Source organism: Cyprinus carpio, chromosome B4 (assembly GCF_018340385.1).
Source record: "Cyprinus carpio isolate SPL01 chromosome B4, ASM1834038v1, whole genome shotgun sequence".
Classification (NCBI taxonomy): Eukaryota; Metazoa; Chordata; class Actinopteri; order Cypriniformes; family Cyprinidae; genus Cyprinus; species Cyprinus carpio.
In genome coordinates this window covers 18,401,397-18,420,164 of record NC_056600.1, presented here as the reverse complement: position 1 = coordinate 18,420,164, position 18,768 = coordinate 18,401,397, and the positions used below count along the sequence as shown (strand labels likewise).

The window sequence follows — 18,768 nt, the reverse complement described above, 5'->3', positions numbered from 1 at the left end:
GATGAGGTACATTAGATGGATTTTGAAAAAATATGTGCATTTAGGGTGGTGTATTTCATGGAGTGTGAAGTATTTTGTGTATCTGACTGGACTCTGATCTAAATGACTGTCCACACTGTGTATCCCAACTGTTCAGATCTGATTTTTTTTTGTCCCATGATGCTCTTTTGTTTAAGGAATATCTGCATTATCTGCATAAAGATGTTGTAAGACATGACATTATTGCCATTGCTCTGGATTATTACCTACAGTATTATTATTGGATTATCTGCATGATCTGTTCTGGATTATTATGTATTAGTACTGGATTATTGCATATTTTATGAGGCACTGGCTTTATACCATGCCACTGTCTCTACCAGTCTCAATTAAAAGTGGTGTGCAGTATATTGAGCAGTACATTTCTGCTCGACTTGCACTTCAAATCAACACAACCTTGTTTTTGCAAAGACATTTGGCCTGTTTTCTACAAACAATATCTGATGTATTTACATTAAACATGGCATGAGAAAGTGGCAAAATCCAATCAGACCTGAATCAGATTTCCAGAAATGTGTTCTGAATAGGCCACACATTAAAATATCTTGAAACAGATTTGTAAAAATGTTATTTCATGTGATTTCTTTTTCCTGTTCACATTGGCTAAATATGATCAGATTCCAATCAGATATGCACAAAAAATAGATTTGGACTGAGAGTCTGAACAAGGCTTATCAGGAGTCTGTTTGTGGGAGGAGCTCGTCACAAGTGTCCGCACCTTGGGGGATGCCTGGATTTTTGTCAATGACAGAGTCTTCTGCTGAGTTTTCAGCTTTGTTTGATTGAGCCGAACTGTGTTCAGATGCACAGACTGGTACAGCTATGTAGGAAGTGTAGGGATCTGGTTTGGGATGATATTCAGTGTGGTTTCTATGATTTCTATGTCTTAACCTGTGGGTTAGAAAGTGAAAATTAAAAAAGAGGCTACAAAAAGTCTAAACTTCAAACCACAATAGATTTAAAACATACCACAAGAAAATTAATACTGCTGCCAGGCAAAGGAGAATTATGCCTGTAACTCCACCTACTGTTGCTAAATGTTGAATAAAAAAAAAAAGGAACTTAGCACAGAGTGAAGAAATATATTTTTGTGTGTAAGAAATGAACAGCAATAAATGGCACTCACATGAAGAAACATTAGAAAAGGCTGCCCCTGTATTTCTTCCTAAATGAAAGAGATTTTAATTAGGTTAGTTTGTTCAAAAATTAAAAATCTGTCATCACTTTTTCACATTCACGTTGTTCCAAACCAAAATGACTTTCTATCATTGAACATGATGAAGAGTGTATGTTTTCATTGAATGGAAAATCATAAACAGTGATCAGGCTTTAGAGCACCAAAAACAAGTTATGCACCTTAAAAATATAGCCCATATGATTTCTATGCTACATTCCAAGTCTTCAGAATCCATCGAGCAGCTTTGTGTGAGGAACAGACCGAAAGATGTTGTTCACTGAACATCTTTCCTCCACCATATAACTCGACAAAATCTTAGCTCTAAAGCATTGGTCTCAAACTCAATTCCTGGAAGGCCACAGCTCTGCACAGTTTTGGAGCTGGTTTGAGCTAAACTCTGCAGAGCTGTGGCCTTCCAGGACTTGAGTTAGAGACCACTGCTCTAAAGTGTAGTGTACATGTATGAATTTTCCAATCATGTTTTTCATGTTTTAATAAGTGCATGTGTAAACAGCTATAGCAAAGGGGAAGATTTTTAATGAATAACTTGAATTTTCATCTGCCTCATGAAAAAGCTGCCATATGGTTTCGGGAGACTTACAGTACATGAATATGTACTACTAAAAGTGCTCCTTTTATGGTAGTTTTCAGCATTTTGGGAGCTTGACAGCCCCCTAAAATGAAAGATATTATAAGAGTTTTGATTTGTTTAAGATGGATTATTACATCTTGCGAGGCAGTGACAGGAATGTAGGAAGCTTGCAATCACGGCTTTATTTTGTTTTACTGTTTTTACTGGTTTCGAATTTCAGGTAACAGTTAGGGCTGCACAATTAATCGAATTTCTAATCGTGATTACAATTTTGGATGCCACAATTATGTAATCATTCAAAGCGACAATTAATCGTTCAAAGTCAATCTTATGTTATTCTGCATGCTTAAGATGCAGTTTTTTTCTTTCTACATGTTATCTTAAGGGTTTTTCCCATAATTTTAATTTTAGTATAACATTATAATACCATTCATACTTTTACTTTTTTATAATTTAAAGAAGAAACCAATCCAATGTATAGTTGACATTTCAGTTAAGAGTGTTTTCAGCTTGTTTATTTTAATATAAAAATACGGCATGCAGTTGCACCAAACAATGGTATAAACATCATTCAATGTAAATTGTAATAATCGTAAATAATAATCGCAATTACAATTTTAAGGGAATAATCGACAGTTATGATTTTGTAATAATCGTGCAGCCCTAGTTACAGTCAGTACATAGTCAAAGAAATTCAGGTTCAAATGCCATATAATTGATTTTATGATTGATAAAGAATATTGATAAAGAAAGAAGTTAGAGAATATTTTCCCTATGAATTACTACTAGCAAAGAAATTACCTTCAGAAATAGTTGAGGTCCTCTCAGATGTATTGACTCCTAATAAAAAAAAACAGGAGAAGAAAAATGAGGCCAGTAGCAGGACATCAGATAAGTTTAATATTATAAATGAAACTCTGTCAGAAAGATGTTAATAGTGGCGAGCAACTCTCTAGTTCATGGATTGCAAGCCAACATATGCTAACTGACACGGCCATAGACTTTGTGTTAGTCTTGTTAACATACAAACATTGAAAATGCAATATCATGAGTTATGTTCTGAGATAAAGGAGTTCATAAAGGCGCAGTAGCAAAAAGACCTATTTATTGTAATAGTCAGAAACAAAAAAATGACTATCAAATATGTATTTGAATAATATTTCACAAACATTATGAGTGGACTTTTAAGTAAATAAATGAATTCTAAAATGATGGTTTAAATGATAAAAAATGTTACCCTATGATGTGACCCTGCTAAGGCATAGACGGAAATCGGGTTGATTTTCTGAGGGTTTAGTTTTTATTGTATTTATTTTAAAGGGCCAGAGAAATTGACGGAGAAAAGACAAATGGCAAGATCTTTTTTATTTTAAATGCAACAAAATGCCAGGTAAGTACAAAAAGTCCCCATATTAAGGCAAAACATCTTTGTGTCCCATTCGAAAAATTGCACGAGAAATGTTTTTGTTTATTGTCCCCTATTAGATAAAATTTACACCCATGTGTAAAGGTACAGCTCACCCCAAAGTAAATACAGCCATGTGATGTGTAACACTAAAGAACAAATTTAGCAAAATGCTCTTTTCTATACAAAGACAGTAGATGACTAAAGCTGACAAAATAGCATCATAAAAGTAGTCTTCCAGGTTTCTGGAGTTTTCTATTTTTATTTTTTTTCATTAGTTGTTGCTTGACAGCTGTGGCCAACATTAACTTTCATTATATGAAAAAGGGCAGCTTGGAAATTCTGTATTTGATAGCTAATTTTGCATTCCATTGATAAGAGGTAACAAATTAACTTTGGGTGAACTTGTCCTTTACTTACCAGGGTCTGCACACAACATGACGTCAGTTCTCTTCTCGTACTGTGTGTCACTTTTTTTTCTAGATTGTACGTGGTTAGTTTTGTACATTGTGGGTTTTGTGATAGGTAAGTGTGAAGATATTCACCAACATTTTTGGTACCTAACAGGAAGATCTTATCAAGGCCTGGTATGCATCCGGTCTTGTTTCAAATTCAAGTTTCACACAGGTCTTTATATAACAAAAACTCTTCAGGTAATGCAAGGCGGTTAGGGCCTCTACACACGAATCCCCACAGTTATCACTAAATTAGATCAAAGTAATTTGTGAACATTTGAAATTTAACTACAAAGAAAATTAGCCTGCAGTATTCTATAAAAGTTATCTTGGAACACTTTGGTTCATTGTTAAAAATACTGAATAGCTGATTCACTAAAAATGAACTGCAGCCAGTAAAAGTGTTTTGCATGTGCTAACAGTGCCCAATTCATCAAAGGAATTATGTAGATCAGGCAACGGCACACACACACACACACACACACACACACACACACACACACACACACACAATCTGTGCTGATGACACAAATATACATAAAAGCTTAATAATATCAGTCTTGATTGATGTTTGTTTTTCTTTAACTGGAAAAACAACCATATCCTTGTTCAAAATGCACCTCTGGCTATGATTACACCAGAACTTTCGCAATAGCCAATGTGCAACCATAAAACTAAAGCAGCTAGAGGATAGAGGAAATTGCGTTTGGACATTTTGCAATAACATAACAGTCTGTAAAATGTTTTGAAAAAAAGAGATTCGCTGTTTCTGACATAAGCAAATAAAATAATATTTTCTGAAGACAATCATCGTGATTAGCTGTTCTGTCATAAGCGAAAAGAGCAAATCAATTATAATAGGATACAAACGGACTGATAAGGTCAGAGTAGTGATGGCCAGCTTGTCCCTAGACACGGTGCTACTACCTTTTACCTGAGAAGATTTCGGAAGATTAACTTTTCCCTTCTTTATTCTTCAAAACCCGAGAATGCGGCAACACATACGTGGGGTTACGCCACCTAAACGGTGCAGTGAAGAATAGTTTGAAAGGCAGTGCATTCAGCTGTATTCCGAGACGCTTCAGACAGCTCACCAGTATCGCTTCAACGCACAAAAACACACACAATTATGTCAAAATGCGGGGGTTTGGTGAATTACCTTGTAAACTTAGTCTTATATGAGTTATAAAGTCTTAAATGACCGTAAAGCCCGAGACACACTGCACGATTTTCAGCTGTGCCAGAAAAAAGATTGGCATCGTGAAACAATTATGCCGATTTCTGTGATCGTGGCTCCTAATCGGTGGTCCTATGTCGTACAGTGAGAGAGGTTCAAAGATAGCCATTGTCACAGTCTTGCGACCAAAGATAGCCTATGATAATTTTCTGGCAATGTCAGAAATTAGGCATGTTCATCGCACAGTGTGTTTGCAGTTACGACCCACATTTACTGACTGTTAGATTATATCACGCTCTCTGCAAGAATATTTTGTAAGTTTGCCTGTCTGTGCTCTCTCTCTCTCTTACCCTCTCCTTCTCTATACTGTATTCTTATCCCTTCTTCTCAATGTATACACACAAGCTTAGGATACTTAGGGTTCAAATAGTGGGGGACCTTCTCAGACCCAGGTCACTGGGTTTCGCCTGTCCTTTAGGTTAAAGCATCCCTCTGCTAGAAACTATTCCTTATATGTTCAGACCATATATTTATCATACACAACATATATGTAATCTGTATCTCATTGGATGAATCACTGCACCACCCCTTGCAATGCAACTATGTATGGAAGTTATAATAAACTTAGAAGAAGTTTGTGAACAAGACAATTGGCTTCATGTTCATAATTCTTCCCGTGGGCCCATGCAAGGACTGAGAATAGTCAGAGAGCATCGAAAGATAAAGAGCTAAATTATTTTTAACAATCGGGGGCTCGTTTTTTCGTATATTTGGTTATCCTTGTATTGTGTAAGACATACGGGAGAACAGTATCGGGTCGCGACCGACTGTTAATCTGCAGATTACGATTTATTTGTGGAAAGGAGAATTGATGTTTTGCAAAAGATACCTTTTTCATTACTCATACGTAAAAAGTGAATGGAGGCTTTGCGAAAGGCTATCTTTGTTACCTGTTCTCACATTGTCATATTCTCAGTCCTTCCAAAATTAAATGATTTGAGAGTTGCTACTGTGAAGTCCTTGCAAGGCACTAAAACAAATAAATTGCTAAATCGCAATTCTTCTAATTGTCTATGTCCCTTGATCTGGACAGGATGGGTGAAACAGCAGAGTACTATGTTTCAGCAAATTGTTTAGTATACATTCAACTAATGGCTATTTGCCATTCTAAGTTCACTTGGATTTAGTGAAGTTTTGAAATGAATCTACTCTTGCTTTGTTCTCTCTCAGCTGTGTTAGATCAATGCACTGCTTTTTTAAAAGCATTATCAGTCACCAACAAATCCAAAATTAGGACAATACTGTTGATTAGATGGATAACAATGACTAGAGCAGGGATGTGCAACTGTATTTAGATGATTTGGCTGAATTTTTTTAGGACATCTGAGTTATGTATTGGCTCTGAAAAGTTAAAGACAACTTTATATGTAAAGTGGGAGCCACAAGAGAATTATATTGATGAATCAATAAATAATGTAATGTTAAATATATGTTTTCAAAGAGAAAGCTTGCATTACGTCTTATCTTTACAAGTATAAAGTTTGTATCTATTATCCCTGGGGGACAGCCTGAAATGTGATACAGCACCTTTAACTAAAATAACTTGTGCATTGCGATGAATGAGTACAAGATTGAGTGACTATTTTAAAATGGCTGTATTCAGCTAATTATAAAAGAAAGAGGAAAATTAATTTATTTTGACTTTTGTTGTCACATTTGTACACGTATGTGTTTGCAGCACACAAGCCACAGACGGCTGACTCCACTGTGACCCTGTCTCTCACTCTCTCTCTCTCACATGCGCGCTCACACACACACATACACAACGTGCAAAACTCCGCATTTAAACAGTCAATAGCAAATACTTAAACTAATAACAAAACATTCTTACAGTAGCTGATTCAGAAGCGCCAGATTGTTGTAGCAAAGTCAGAATTACCTCCTCTCCTAGATTCACGTTTAACGGTCGTTCATAAAATGCGTTGCTGTTCTGTTGTAAGTAATCTTAAAGCTTCCTAAATGCATCTACTTTCGGAAAGCCAAATAAAGTGCTTTTGCGTTCGCCTAGATACATACAGCATGGCTGCCTCAACACTAACTGCGGTTACTGAAACCACACCTTCTTTTTTTGCGTGAATTTCACGGCATTATGCAAATATTTCCACATAGTGATGTAAAGATGTGGGGGCGTGTTTGAACGAGCCATTTTAGGGAGGCGTGGCAGAGTCTTAACTTTTATAAAGAATATCTCTTTGGATTTGAGACTTTAGTCGTTGCAACTTCACAGATCTTCTTCATACACCAAGAGCTTGTAACACTCCAAAGAGAAAGGAAAAATTTAAATCCCATCATATGACCCCTTTAAGACTCCTGTAGTCTGAGCCCAGATTAGAACACATTTTTATACCTAAACAATGATTTAACAATAAGATTAATATGAAAAATGTGTCATCATTTGTTTTTCCAAACCGCTATGACTTTTTCAAACTTGTTGCGACATGTTTATAGGAAGATTGAATGTGTACATGAGTAAATAAAGAGCTTGGAAGCTCTTGGTCTTTATATAGTATATGGAAAAGAGCAGCATTATAATTCTGCTAAACTTTTCCTTTTGGTTTCTGTGGAAGAAAGAAAGTCATATTGGCTTGGGATGACACAAGGGTGAGTTAATAATGACAGAATGTTAATTTTTGTGTTAACGAGTTAGCCCCATGCACATTAACCCATCGTAGTAAATGGCTTCACCTGTTGTAGTGAAAGAGCCTGACGGTGTATGTGACGATGTTGTTGTCACATATTCTCTGCTTGTGTAGCTGGTTGTTGTCTCATTGGTTGTTGTAATAGGCGCCGTCTCTTTTCTTGTGTTCATCAAAGTTGGCTGGCTGGTGGTTCTTCTTGTTTTGTTTGTGACAACTTCATTTGTTGTTGTCAAAGCTATATGTCCTGTTGCTGGAGTGTGTCATGCAATTAAGGTAAATGTAGGCCTACCCAGACAATATCAGCACATACAAGCATAATATAATATACCTGTGGTTGGCGAGCTTGTGCAGTAAAGTGTGGGATGCTTTCTTGCTGTTCTTTCTGTGGTAGATGATGTGAATTGTTGAGGAGGACTTTGGGTCTCTGCTAAAGCAAATAATACCAGACATTTAAGTCAACAATCTATCTTGGTGATAAGTCTTAAGGGTCATGTGTGTGTTTTTTTTTAAATACTTTCAATCCATTTGGTATTGAGGTGCATAAATTACACACTGTACTTTTCAACAACATATACAGAAAAAACAGAGGAATTAGGAAAGATGGCACTTACTTGTAGCCACAGGTGGATTTCTTGGATCAGCTGCAAAGTAGAAACAATAAAATCACTACATTGATAATCTGATATCTGTTAATATGACTAAACCGACTTCTACATTTCAGAATCATTTTCAACAACATATACAGAAAAAAACAGAGAGGAATTAGGAAAGATGGCACTTACTTGTGGCCACAGGTGGATTTCTTGGATCAGCTGCAAAGTAGAAACAATAAAATCACTACATTGATAATCTGATATCTGTTAAGATGACTAAACAGACTTCTACATTTCAGAATCATGTCATGGTTGTTGTGAGCTGTTGCCAATGCATAGTTATTTTCAGTGATTATCATTTCTAATTACCATAGCCGTGGTTGCCCTCAATCGTTAATTGATGGCAATAGTGCAGTACAAATTGTTATAGGCAGTTTTTGTAAGTAAAGCACAGTCTGTATTGAGCCTAAAGGAGGCATGATTGCACAAAAAGGAATGTTAATTGACTCAGTAAACTGGATTGTGATGGTTCGTGAATAAGACACAGGTTTTACACTGAGGTGCATGTACAAACATAGTGTTTTACTGTTTAGTGAATTCCTCCCTAAGGGTTAGAACACACACACACACACACACACACACACATATATATATATACACACAGTGGGGCTTGAAAGTTTGGGCACCCCAGGTAAAACTTTTTATTAATGTGCATAAAGAAGCCAAGAAAAGATGGAAAAATCTCCAAAAGTCATCAAATTACAGATTAGACAGTCTTATAATATGTAAAAAAAAAAGTTAGATTTTATTTCCATCATTTACACTTCCAAAATAACAGAAAACAAAAAAATGGCGTCTGCAAAAGTTTGGGCACCCTGCAGAGTTAATACCTTGTACTGCCCCCTTTGGCAGGTATCACAGCTTGTAAATGCTTTTTGTAGCCAGCCAAGAGTCTTTCAATTCTTGTTTGAGGTATCTTTGCCCATTCTTCCTTACAAAAGTCTTCCAGTTCTTTGAGATTTCTGGGCTGTCTGTCACGCACTGCTCTTTTAAAGTCTATCCATAGATTTTCAATTATGTTGAGGTCAGGAGATTATGAGGGCCATGGCAAAACCTTCAGTTTACGCCTCTTGATGTAATCCACCATGGATTTTGAGGTGTGTTTGGGATCATTATCCATTTGTAGAAGCCACCCTCTCTTTAACTTCAGCTTTTTCACAGATGGCATCAAGTTAGCGTCCAAAATTTGCTGAAATTTTATTGAATCCATTTTTCCTTCTACTCGTGAAATGTTCCCTGTGCCACTGGCTGCATTACAACCCCAAAGCATGACTGATCCACCCCCATGCTTAACAGTTGGACAGAGGTTCTTTTCATTAAATTCTGTGCCCTTTCTTCTCCAAACGTACCTTTGCTCATTCCGGCCAAAAAGTTATATTTTAACCTCATCGGTCCACAGAACTTGATGATTGAGAACAATCCATGACACTGTCAGGTCTCAGCTTTCCAAAGGGGGCGGTGCATGCTATAAACTCTGCAGGGTGCCCAAACTTTTGCAGACTTGTTTTCTGTTATTTTGAAAGTGTAAATGATGGAAATAAAATCTAACTTTTTTTGACATATTATAAGAATGTCTAATCTGTAATTTGATGCCTTTTGGAGATTTTTCCATCTTTTCTTGGCTTCTTTATGCACATTTAATAAAATGTTTTACCTGGGGTGCCCAAACTTTCGAGTCCCACTGTATATCTAAACATAGCCTTAGCTTAATAAAGATTAATGTGTAAATTCTGTAATCATTTATGTTTTTCCAAACCTCTATGACTTTTTCAAACTTGCTGCAAAATGTTTTGCTGTAGGATGACAGCTCATTATATACTAAACTATATATTATCAACAAGACTCTTACGTATACACTTGAGAGGAAGGTCAGAGTGCCAGTATGCATTGCCATTTTCTTGAGTACATCGGATCAGGCTGGATGTTCCCGCTTTCCTTACGTAGCCCTTTGCACACTTAATGCGAAAAGTTTCACCAATGTTCTTATCAATATATAAGTCTGGCACAGGTTCTGTGTTGTCTGGCAGTTCTGGTTTTCCACAGACACCTGAGACAAAGTAAGAGAATTGTCACTAAAATATACAAATATATAAATATCACATATGAAACTCATGGACACAATCAAATTAACCAACACATTTGCAGTGTTCCCAAAGACTTGCAATTTATGTGTGGTAGCACTACCCCTGGGAGATATATATGTTTTATATATATATATATATATATATATATATATATATATATATATATATATATATATATATATATAAACAGCAGACGGGCTTATTGAAAATGGTAATCCATTCCCTGGCGCTTTACAGCAGTTACTGGCGAAATACTGCGGTTTTCATGATAACGGCTGTACGCAAAGCAGCACTGCGCTTATGAAGGCTAATTTATCAAGCATAATAGGAAAGATGCAATGAAAATGACATCTAAACTTTTCTGAACATAGTCAGTTCCCTTCTAAGATGCATTCGTATAAAAACACCTACACTGCGTTTTTACTTTAAATAGTGCAGTTTACTCAACAAAGTCAAAGCCTTTTGGAAAACCTGTTTGTGGCAGTCAGTGCAGATATTGTGGTGGGCCGTCAGAAATAAATCAGTGAATGGGAAACACAGTATTTGCATATGTCAAGATCAGGTTTGGGGGTAACACATTACAAGTAACGTGAGTTACGCAGTCAGATTACTTTTTTCAAGTAACTAGTAAAGTAGCGCATAACTTTTTAATTTACAAGAAAATATCTGAGTTACTTTTTAAAAAAGTAACGCCAGCTAATTTGTTTTCCCATTTATTGTCTGACAAGTATCCTGTCCCCATATTGGGAGAAATCGGAAGTACAGAGGAGTTGTGCGCTGTGTGAACATGATGTAGTTATAGACTAAATGTGAATGTCCAATAATTCATCCCACTCGCAAAAAAACAGATTTAGTATTCATCAAAATAAATTAAAACAGTGACATGCAAACTCTGAATATGACACAAACCTGCAATAATTAAATATGTTGAATAATACAACTGTATCTAATCCCATTGAATCAACCAATGTCTTTGCTACTGACCTTTGATGATCCAGTTCAACCATACTAATGAGCAAATATGACTTTAGATAAACTAACAATTGTGCTTCATTGTTTTTTATTGCTGAAGAGTGTTGAACCTTCTTCTCCTGCATTCTACTGTACAGACGTGAATTTACTTTTCCTTCAGCCTGAGATTTATTCATTACACTTTTTGGTGTAAAAGGGCTTTTACATTTGCTATAAATAGAACTTCTTATATTAAAAACAATCAAGCCCTGCTCATATTTAAAAATTAATGCGAAAATAACGCAAAAGTAACGTTCGCATTACTTTCCATACAAAAGTAACTAACATAATTAGTTACTTTTTTAGGGAGTAACGCAATATTGTAAAACATTACTTTTAAAAGTAACTTTCTCCAACACTGGTCAAGATCCACAATCGACCTGTTGACGGAAAACTTTGACCAAATGGGATAAGTGTTCAAAATAAGTAGTTTTGTTTGACTTACTAAGAAATTATATTTTATTATATTATATTTCACTTTTTCAAATACAATTCAGCTGTCTGGCATCAGGTAAGTGGATACAAATGTAAATGACACCAGTTAGGTGATCAGAAACTTGGCCCACCAACAGTGATACACTATCCTGATTTTGGGTTTGTGTAGCACCTACAGCTCTGCATATACTCCTGAAGGATCTCAAAGTTTGAAACGATCCATGATTGTTAGTTTTATTATTACCACAGATTCTATGGTGACCTTGTCACAATGTAATGCCAGACCAGACATCAATGCCACAGCCATTAGGTAAATGTTGTTATGCTCTCATTTCACAAGCATTGTAAGGGACTTTTTTGGGGCAGTCAGTTTGTTGACTGAGTTTATTTTAGCTGGTGTGAAAGCCGTCATAAAAAATAGCCTGCAGTTCTTTTGACATATTATTGGAATCTTTGCTTTTCCTGGTCACAAGGAAAATATGTTATTTTGTTTTACTATGTGGTTAAAAGACATGGTGTATTCATATGTATTCAATTAAAAATCGAAACTTTTCTTGAATGTTATAAAAAGCTTTTTAAAACTGTATGAGATCAACATGAATACAAAAAACTTAACAAGCTGTTTGTTTAAAATCATAAAATCAAGCGTTAAAAAAAAAATAGTCAAAGGGTCAGAATAAAATAATATAATAAAATAGTTCTGGTACAAAAATCCTTGACTACATTTGTGGTGTAAAAAATCTTCAGTACATTGTTGGACAAGACAGTACACAGAGCTGTTAAAAAGGAGAGGTTAAAATTACAGTTTGGAGGTGTTCGACATTCTCCCTCTAATGGAATGAGGAAACAGTGGGACACACTATTTACAATCATTTATCTGACACCGACATATGATAAAAAACAGCCCTGAAACACAAATCACCTCAAAATATAGCGCTTATTTCACCAGCTTCGCTGATGTTCAGTGACTCAAGTGTGAATAATCTCACTGAATTGGAAATAAGCTGAATTTGGATAACATGATTATTCTTTGGAAGAAACTGTGGGGGAGTACAGAGGTGCAGTACAGAGGTTCTTTTGCAATCTGTAGAAGTCATCATCAACCACTCCTAGAAATACAAGATGGTATTAATAAACTGACTTATGTATTGACCTTTTCACTATTTTTTCAACTGTATTTATTCCGCTTTAGCTGAGCAAAATGTAGGTTCTTATTCACTAAAAACTTAACTACAAGATGTCATTTTTGATGACAACTTTCTGTAGCAGATCAAAAATACCACATCCTCCTTTAAGTGTATTTCTGAGAATGCTGTGTCTCAACCCAAAAGAAAGGCTGTACTGAACAGTCTTTGTCTCTTGAACTTCAATAGTATAGAACAAACCATAACTATGTTCACTGTTGCTATATTCATAATTTGTAAGCTACAGTATTTATTCAGTTATGACTCAGTTTTACTGGTTAACTGGAAGTAACTGAAACTGAAACCATCCACAAATGCATTCTATTTTTATTATTTACACATGCTGACAATTACAAGTCACCACAATTTCCCTTAATCAAGATAATTAACCACAGAGTTAAAAAACAAAACAAAACAAACAAAAACCTTTTAAAAAACTTGATTAGCAGAATGGTTGACTTAAAATGAATCATAATGAATCATAATTAATAAATCATAATAAGAGGGAAAGATTAGTTGTTAACATCTTGAGTTCAATTGTTTACCACAAAAATACACTGTATGGTTTCAGAAAACAAGTCATGGACTACGTCTGTGGTGCGTTTTGGAGCTTTACAGACTGGTCACTATAAACTTCTGTTGTATTAAAAAGAACTGCGTGAAGATTCTTCAAAATTATCCTTTTGTGTTCATAATAGCAAATGGGTTTCAAACCATGAAGGAGAGTAAATAATAGCAAACATTTAATTTTTTTGTGGGAACTGTTCCCTTAATTTAGTATCTAGAAAAAATATTGTAATGTAACTATTTAATTTCTGAACAATCAGCTCAGGTACCAGTACATAAGGTTTCTTTTCTGAATTATAGTATGGATTATCATGGATTGCCATTGTGCAAATGCATACCTTTATTTGGACAAACATATACAGTATATATATATATATATATATATATATATATATATATATATATATATAGATATATATATATATAGATATATATATATAATGTTGTATTTAGATGAAAACAATTGCGATTGTTGTAATGGCTCAAATTCAGCAGTGTTCAAATCCTACATTTACACCAACTGCATTGTCCATTTTTCAATAAGCCTAAAAATGGAAAAGCTCGGTATTTAAACAAACAAGGCAAACATATAAATAGACAAATAAATAAGTATATAAGCAAGCTGCAAATAATATAATTATTATTTCCATAATCTAGGGACTGGCGCATGAACGGCTTTTCACTAGGCTATGTCATATCCCAGCTAAAGATCCTTTACTAGTTTCTTTTTCCAAGACGTGGTTTCGTTTTTTTATTTTTTTATTTTTTTTACTTTAAGGCCCTCATGGAGAACGTGCTTTAGCCAAGCTATTCGATATATTAATAGCAGAATCCACAGTTAAGTAGTAACGCTGAACCTCAACATAATATATGCAATAACGCTGTTTAGGTTTGCTCAACATGTAAATCGGTATTTTTACGTAATGTTGATCCAAACTTACCGCTTGCTCTGGCGATATTATACATATATGCCGCCGTTATGAAGATCAATTTAACGAGCATATGCATGTCCACTTGTCACGGAGAATTCAGAGGGAACGCCGAAGGGTAAATCCTCGTGAAATCCTCATGAATGTATGCGAAATAACAGCTAGGAGCAGAGAGGTGCCACATTTGTACGCGGTTTGGTTGAAACGTCACGTTCTCTTTCACTTTCACTATTGGCCGAGTCCGTGCGAGCTGCGTGCAGGCAATATACAGCTCCTCAAGAAAATGCTTACAGGGCACTTACGTTTCAGATGGACGTGTAAACTTAAGAGTAAGTAGCTAATATATTTTAAACGCACGTTCTATATACTGTAAATGAAATTGTAAATGGGTGTCGTGACGCTGAGCGCTTGTGTTTTCTCTATTATAGTCACACAGCCTGATAGGAGATATAAATACTATTAAAGTGTGAGAATTAACTTGCGCTGGTCTATGGATGCCAAAAGGGTCTGGCTGCAGACTTGCACTTGCACTCTCAGACTTGCATTCTCAGACTTGCACTCTCAGACTTGCACTCTCAGACACTTGCACTTCCGGTAGTGACATTACTTGCAGTCTTTATTTTATATTTTGTTCTATTTATTTTTTGTTTGAATCTCTCAACATTTTACAACAGCAGCCAGGTGTTGAAGACAAGAAAAAATAAACTAAATTACGAAGTCACTTGCAATCGCCACTTGCACTCTGCTACCTGCGATGTCACTTGCAACCAACACAAATCGTGCATGTGACCAATGGAGACAAGACGCTGTGGTGATTAAACGATTAAAACTAAATTAGTAACATCACGTACAGGGGTCCTGCAAGAAAAAAAAAAAGACTCGCAAATCCGTGGCCACAAAACAGCAGAATATGAATGCAATGCGCAAAGTCTCTCATTAAGCGTTTTCCTCCCGTAGAAAACATAAACACTTAATATGGCTTATTAATGTATTAAGATGCTATTCAAATATCAAATTCAATATAGTTTATTAATATAACGAATAATGTATAAAACATAGCAAAACAGGCGCAAAACATGGCATAATGTGGCATAATAATAGACTAAGAAGATAAAGAAGAAACTCAATATGCCTCACATTGCAATGACCTATGTACATTGCACATAGGTCATTATTGTGACTTACATTCTTACATTTGCTATCCACACACATAATTGCATCAACAGGTAACTCAATATTTCTCAAGTACCCATCAGTCAGTAACTTGTAATATTGCAGGTCGTCTTCTGTGAGCCTTGCCCAGTCCAGTATCTCACCTGGTTTATGGTTGTCACTACAAACAAGCTCAGGTAGACCCTTAACATTTATGAACATAGAGACAGGAATATGGTCTGCCGTGGCCAGACCATATAGGACCTCAGCCTCCTTTATACAATCATGTGCATCAGCTGTAGATATACAGTGGTCCAACCAAGATGTAGTATGCCAAGCTTCACTCACATGTGCATAGCTATCAGCTGGCAGTAATTCCTTAGTGGACAAAATAACCTTGTTATCTTTGCAAAATTGTGTCAAGTGTTGACCAAAAAGTGAATTAATAACTGATATATCAGCATTCAGATCCCCCAAGACAAATATGGATGTATATTCACTTTCCCTTATGTAAGAACCTATAAAAGCAAGCTTATTCAAGTACTCATTTTCATTTTTGTGACATTCATATGGAGTGTATATATTTAAGATTATAAAAACATTCTTATTATGCACCACCTTAATTCCTATGCACCAGTCCACATCTAACCTGATCACAGTGACAAAAGGGTCAAATTTCTTTTGCCAGAATATGGCTACACCTCCTGGGATCCTGCCACGCAGAATTCTGGTATTTAGGTCTGTCGTGTATTCCCCTGCCCCATGGAAATCATTATGCACAGAGTTAAGTTTATCCAGATCTTGAATAGCTAAAAAAGTCTCTTGCAAACACACCACATCAGCATTCTCAAAGACCGTCAATAACCGTGCGTTGGGCTCTCGCTCCAGCATCCTGTCCAAGCTGCAGACCACTGGAGTTATAAGACACAACTCTCATAGCAGTTTATCATTGTTTAACATGCATGGGCCGCCCTTGACTCAGGCGCAATCATCTCTACATCAAGTGGTGCTTTAATACCTGCCCCTACCGCAGCCCTAGGCTTGCGATTCTCATAGAAGCACCTTACATAGGTCCCTTCTGGCCACAGCTGCGGTGCATACATCTCTGCTACTTCCTTGCATTCAGCTGTAACTTTGAAGGAGCTGTAACGAGTATACTCAGTGCCAATCTTCTGACAAGTCACATCTCTGGACAGTTGTTCTTTTAAATATCTAACCAGAGTCTCTGAGTCTAGGTCAGGAGCAAGCTTTGTCACGAACACACTCACCCGCTTAGTCGTCACTGCATGTATGTTCTCCACTGCACCAGTTCCAACTATTCCATAGGTCTTCTTCTCTCTGGGAGGATTCATACTAGTCTTGATCTGTACTGCAGCAGTAGATGGTTTTCCATAGCGTTGCTTGCGCTTGCCATGCTTTACTACACGGCTCCATGCAGGTGAGATCGCTACCTCACTCCCCCCGCCAGCTGTCCCAATGACGGGCAAGTCCAAGGGTCCGGGTCCAGGCTCCCTGTGACTTGGTCCATGGAGCTGGGCCTCTTCACTGGACATGGTTGTGGCTGCATTCCCCTTGCTGGCACTGGGTTGCTCAAACACACACAGTCGTTTACTAATGTCAGTAGTTATTCCACGAAGGTTCTCACAATCAGTCGACTGCTTACTCACAGTATTTTTCATGGAGACCAACTCTACACTTAGACGATCAATCTTACTAACCAGGCAAGATACATCAAGGCTATTAAAAGTCAGTGATGGCAAATCATCCAAGTGATAGGACACAAAGCGAGGAACATTCTCACCAACCTCATTCAGTAGTTTTAGACAACTCTTAACATTGTTGACATCTTTCAGTTGCCCTTTGTGAGCTACACAACGCTGCCCTGTGCCAGGGCACAGTTCAAACAGGACCTTCTTGGAGTTTTCAGTCCACTCTGATCCAAAGTGATTTACAGCCATTAGGATAATGTCATCCTGAGGCACAGTCTTCAGTTTGACAAAAAGGAAGCTTAACAGTTCATCTTCCACTATAGTTTTGCCATCGATAGTGGTGTAAATCTCAGGTTTAATCCTTTTTTTGATAACATGCCGTGCCTCTCTGTCATCGGCGGCCATCTTGAATCTTCTACTTTTAACGTTTACTATAGAAATGTTAAATGACCGACAGCTATATCCAGTGACGCAAACTTTTTTCTCAAATATGGCCATTTTGAGAGCGAGAGAGTGATATGTTTAAATTGTTTGCGTCTGTCTCTCTCCACAAAAATATGAAGCCGAGTTTAGTTACTTAAAAACAGCGATCTTACACCCCTCCTTGCTGAGAAATATAAGCGATTCAGCATTGATTAATAAAAGTCGCGTGGCAGCGCTGACAAATTTATGAGCTTCTGAATGTTACTTTTTGCACAGCGCGATCTCAGATCTGTGTGCGCGCGCGCACACGCATCAATTAATGCAGTGCATTAATATAGAACTGCGATTAAACTGAATGGTTTTAATGCATTGGCCTTGCCACACACACACACGTTCAGTACAGTCACACTGTATATCTGTTATTCAAGAAACTTTTGAAAAGTTAAAAAAACTATTTATGAAAAAATCTTCAGAAACTATTTGCATGTAAATCAAAATAGGCCTATTGATTTTTTTATTCTATCATTTAATAATGTGTATGTACTGTACAAAGCATTAATGCATACTGTATAATACAGAATGCATTAAAAAGAGGGGGTGGGGGTTGGCACAGTGGTTAACCAGAAACATTAAAAATGGCACATCAAGCCGAAAAGGTTGCCAACCCCTGGTCTAGCCAGAGGAGAACTGGCCCCCCGACTGAGCCTGGTTTCTGGTTCCAAGGTTTTATTCTCCATTCTGTCACTGATGGAGTTTTGGTTCCTTGCCGCTGTCACTTGCCTAGTTGGGAACACTTATTTTCCAGCGATATTGTCGACTTGACTGCACAGATACTATTTAAACTGAACTGAGCTGGATGATGACATCACTGAATTCAATGATGAACTGCCTTTAACTGAAAATTTAGTGTTTACTATTGTCCTTTTGCATTATTGACACACTATTTTACTATTTAATACTGTAAAGCTGCTTTGACACAATCTGTAGTGTTAAAAGCACTATATAAATAAAGGTGACTTGACTTGACTTACAATGTAGGTAGAGTCTAGGGCTACAGGATAAATTGAAATGAAATCA

The 18,768-nt window shown here is 36.6% G+C and overlaps 1 protein-coding gene across 6 annotated transcripts; it reads right to left on the bottom strand.

Moving 5' to 3' along the window:
• Positions 1–445: 445 nt before the first annotated feature.
• Positions 446–14,693, bottom strand: il15ra (interleukin 15 receptor subunit alpha). Of its 6 annotated transcripts, none has more exons than XM_042722287.1 (10): positions 14,420–14,645; positions 10,047–10,244; positions 8,327–8,356; positions 8,156–8,185; positions 7,873–7,968; positions 7,591–7,794; positions 2,610–2,648; positions 1,166–1,204; positions 1,009–1,072; positions 446–930 (listed from the first exon to the last, which is right to left on the bottom strand). In XM_042722287.1, the coding sequence occupies exons 1-10, from the start codon at positions 14,484–14,486 to the stop codon at positions 714–716; spliced, it is 984 nt and encodes a 327-aa protein (XP_042578221.1). In that variant the 5' UTR covers positions 14,487–14,645; the 3' UTR covers positions 446–713. The 6 variants fall into 6 exon arrangements, with proteins under 6 accessions (XP_042578221.1, XP_042578220.1, XP_042578224.1 ...); XM_042722286.1 differs by having other exon boundaries at positions 7,873–7,971; positions 14,420–14,644; XM_042722290.1 differs by lacking the exon at positions 7,591–7,794 and having other exon boundaries at positions 14,420–14,690.
• Between the last annotated feature and the right edge of the window lie 4,075 nt (positions 14,694–18,768).

What these genes read in the sequence shown, in the direction of transcription:
- il15ra (XM_042722286.1), bottom strand. Translation starts at nt 14,486, where the DNA reads ATGCATATGCTCGTTAAATTGATCTTCATAACGGCGGCATATATGTAT. An exon ending in TAATATCGCCAGAGCAAGCG is followed by an intron (nt 10,245 to 14,419) that starts GTAAGTTTGGAT and finishes ACTTTGTCTCAG; the next exon opens with GTGTCTGTGGAAAACCAGAA. An exon ending in AAATCCACCTGTGGCTACAA is followed by an intron (nt 7,972 to 8,155) that starts GTAAGTGCCATC and finishes TATTTGCTTTAG; the next exon opens with CAGAGACCCAAAGTCCTCCT.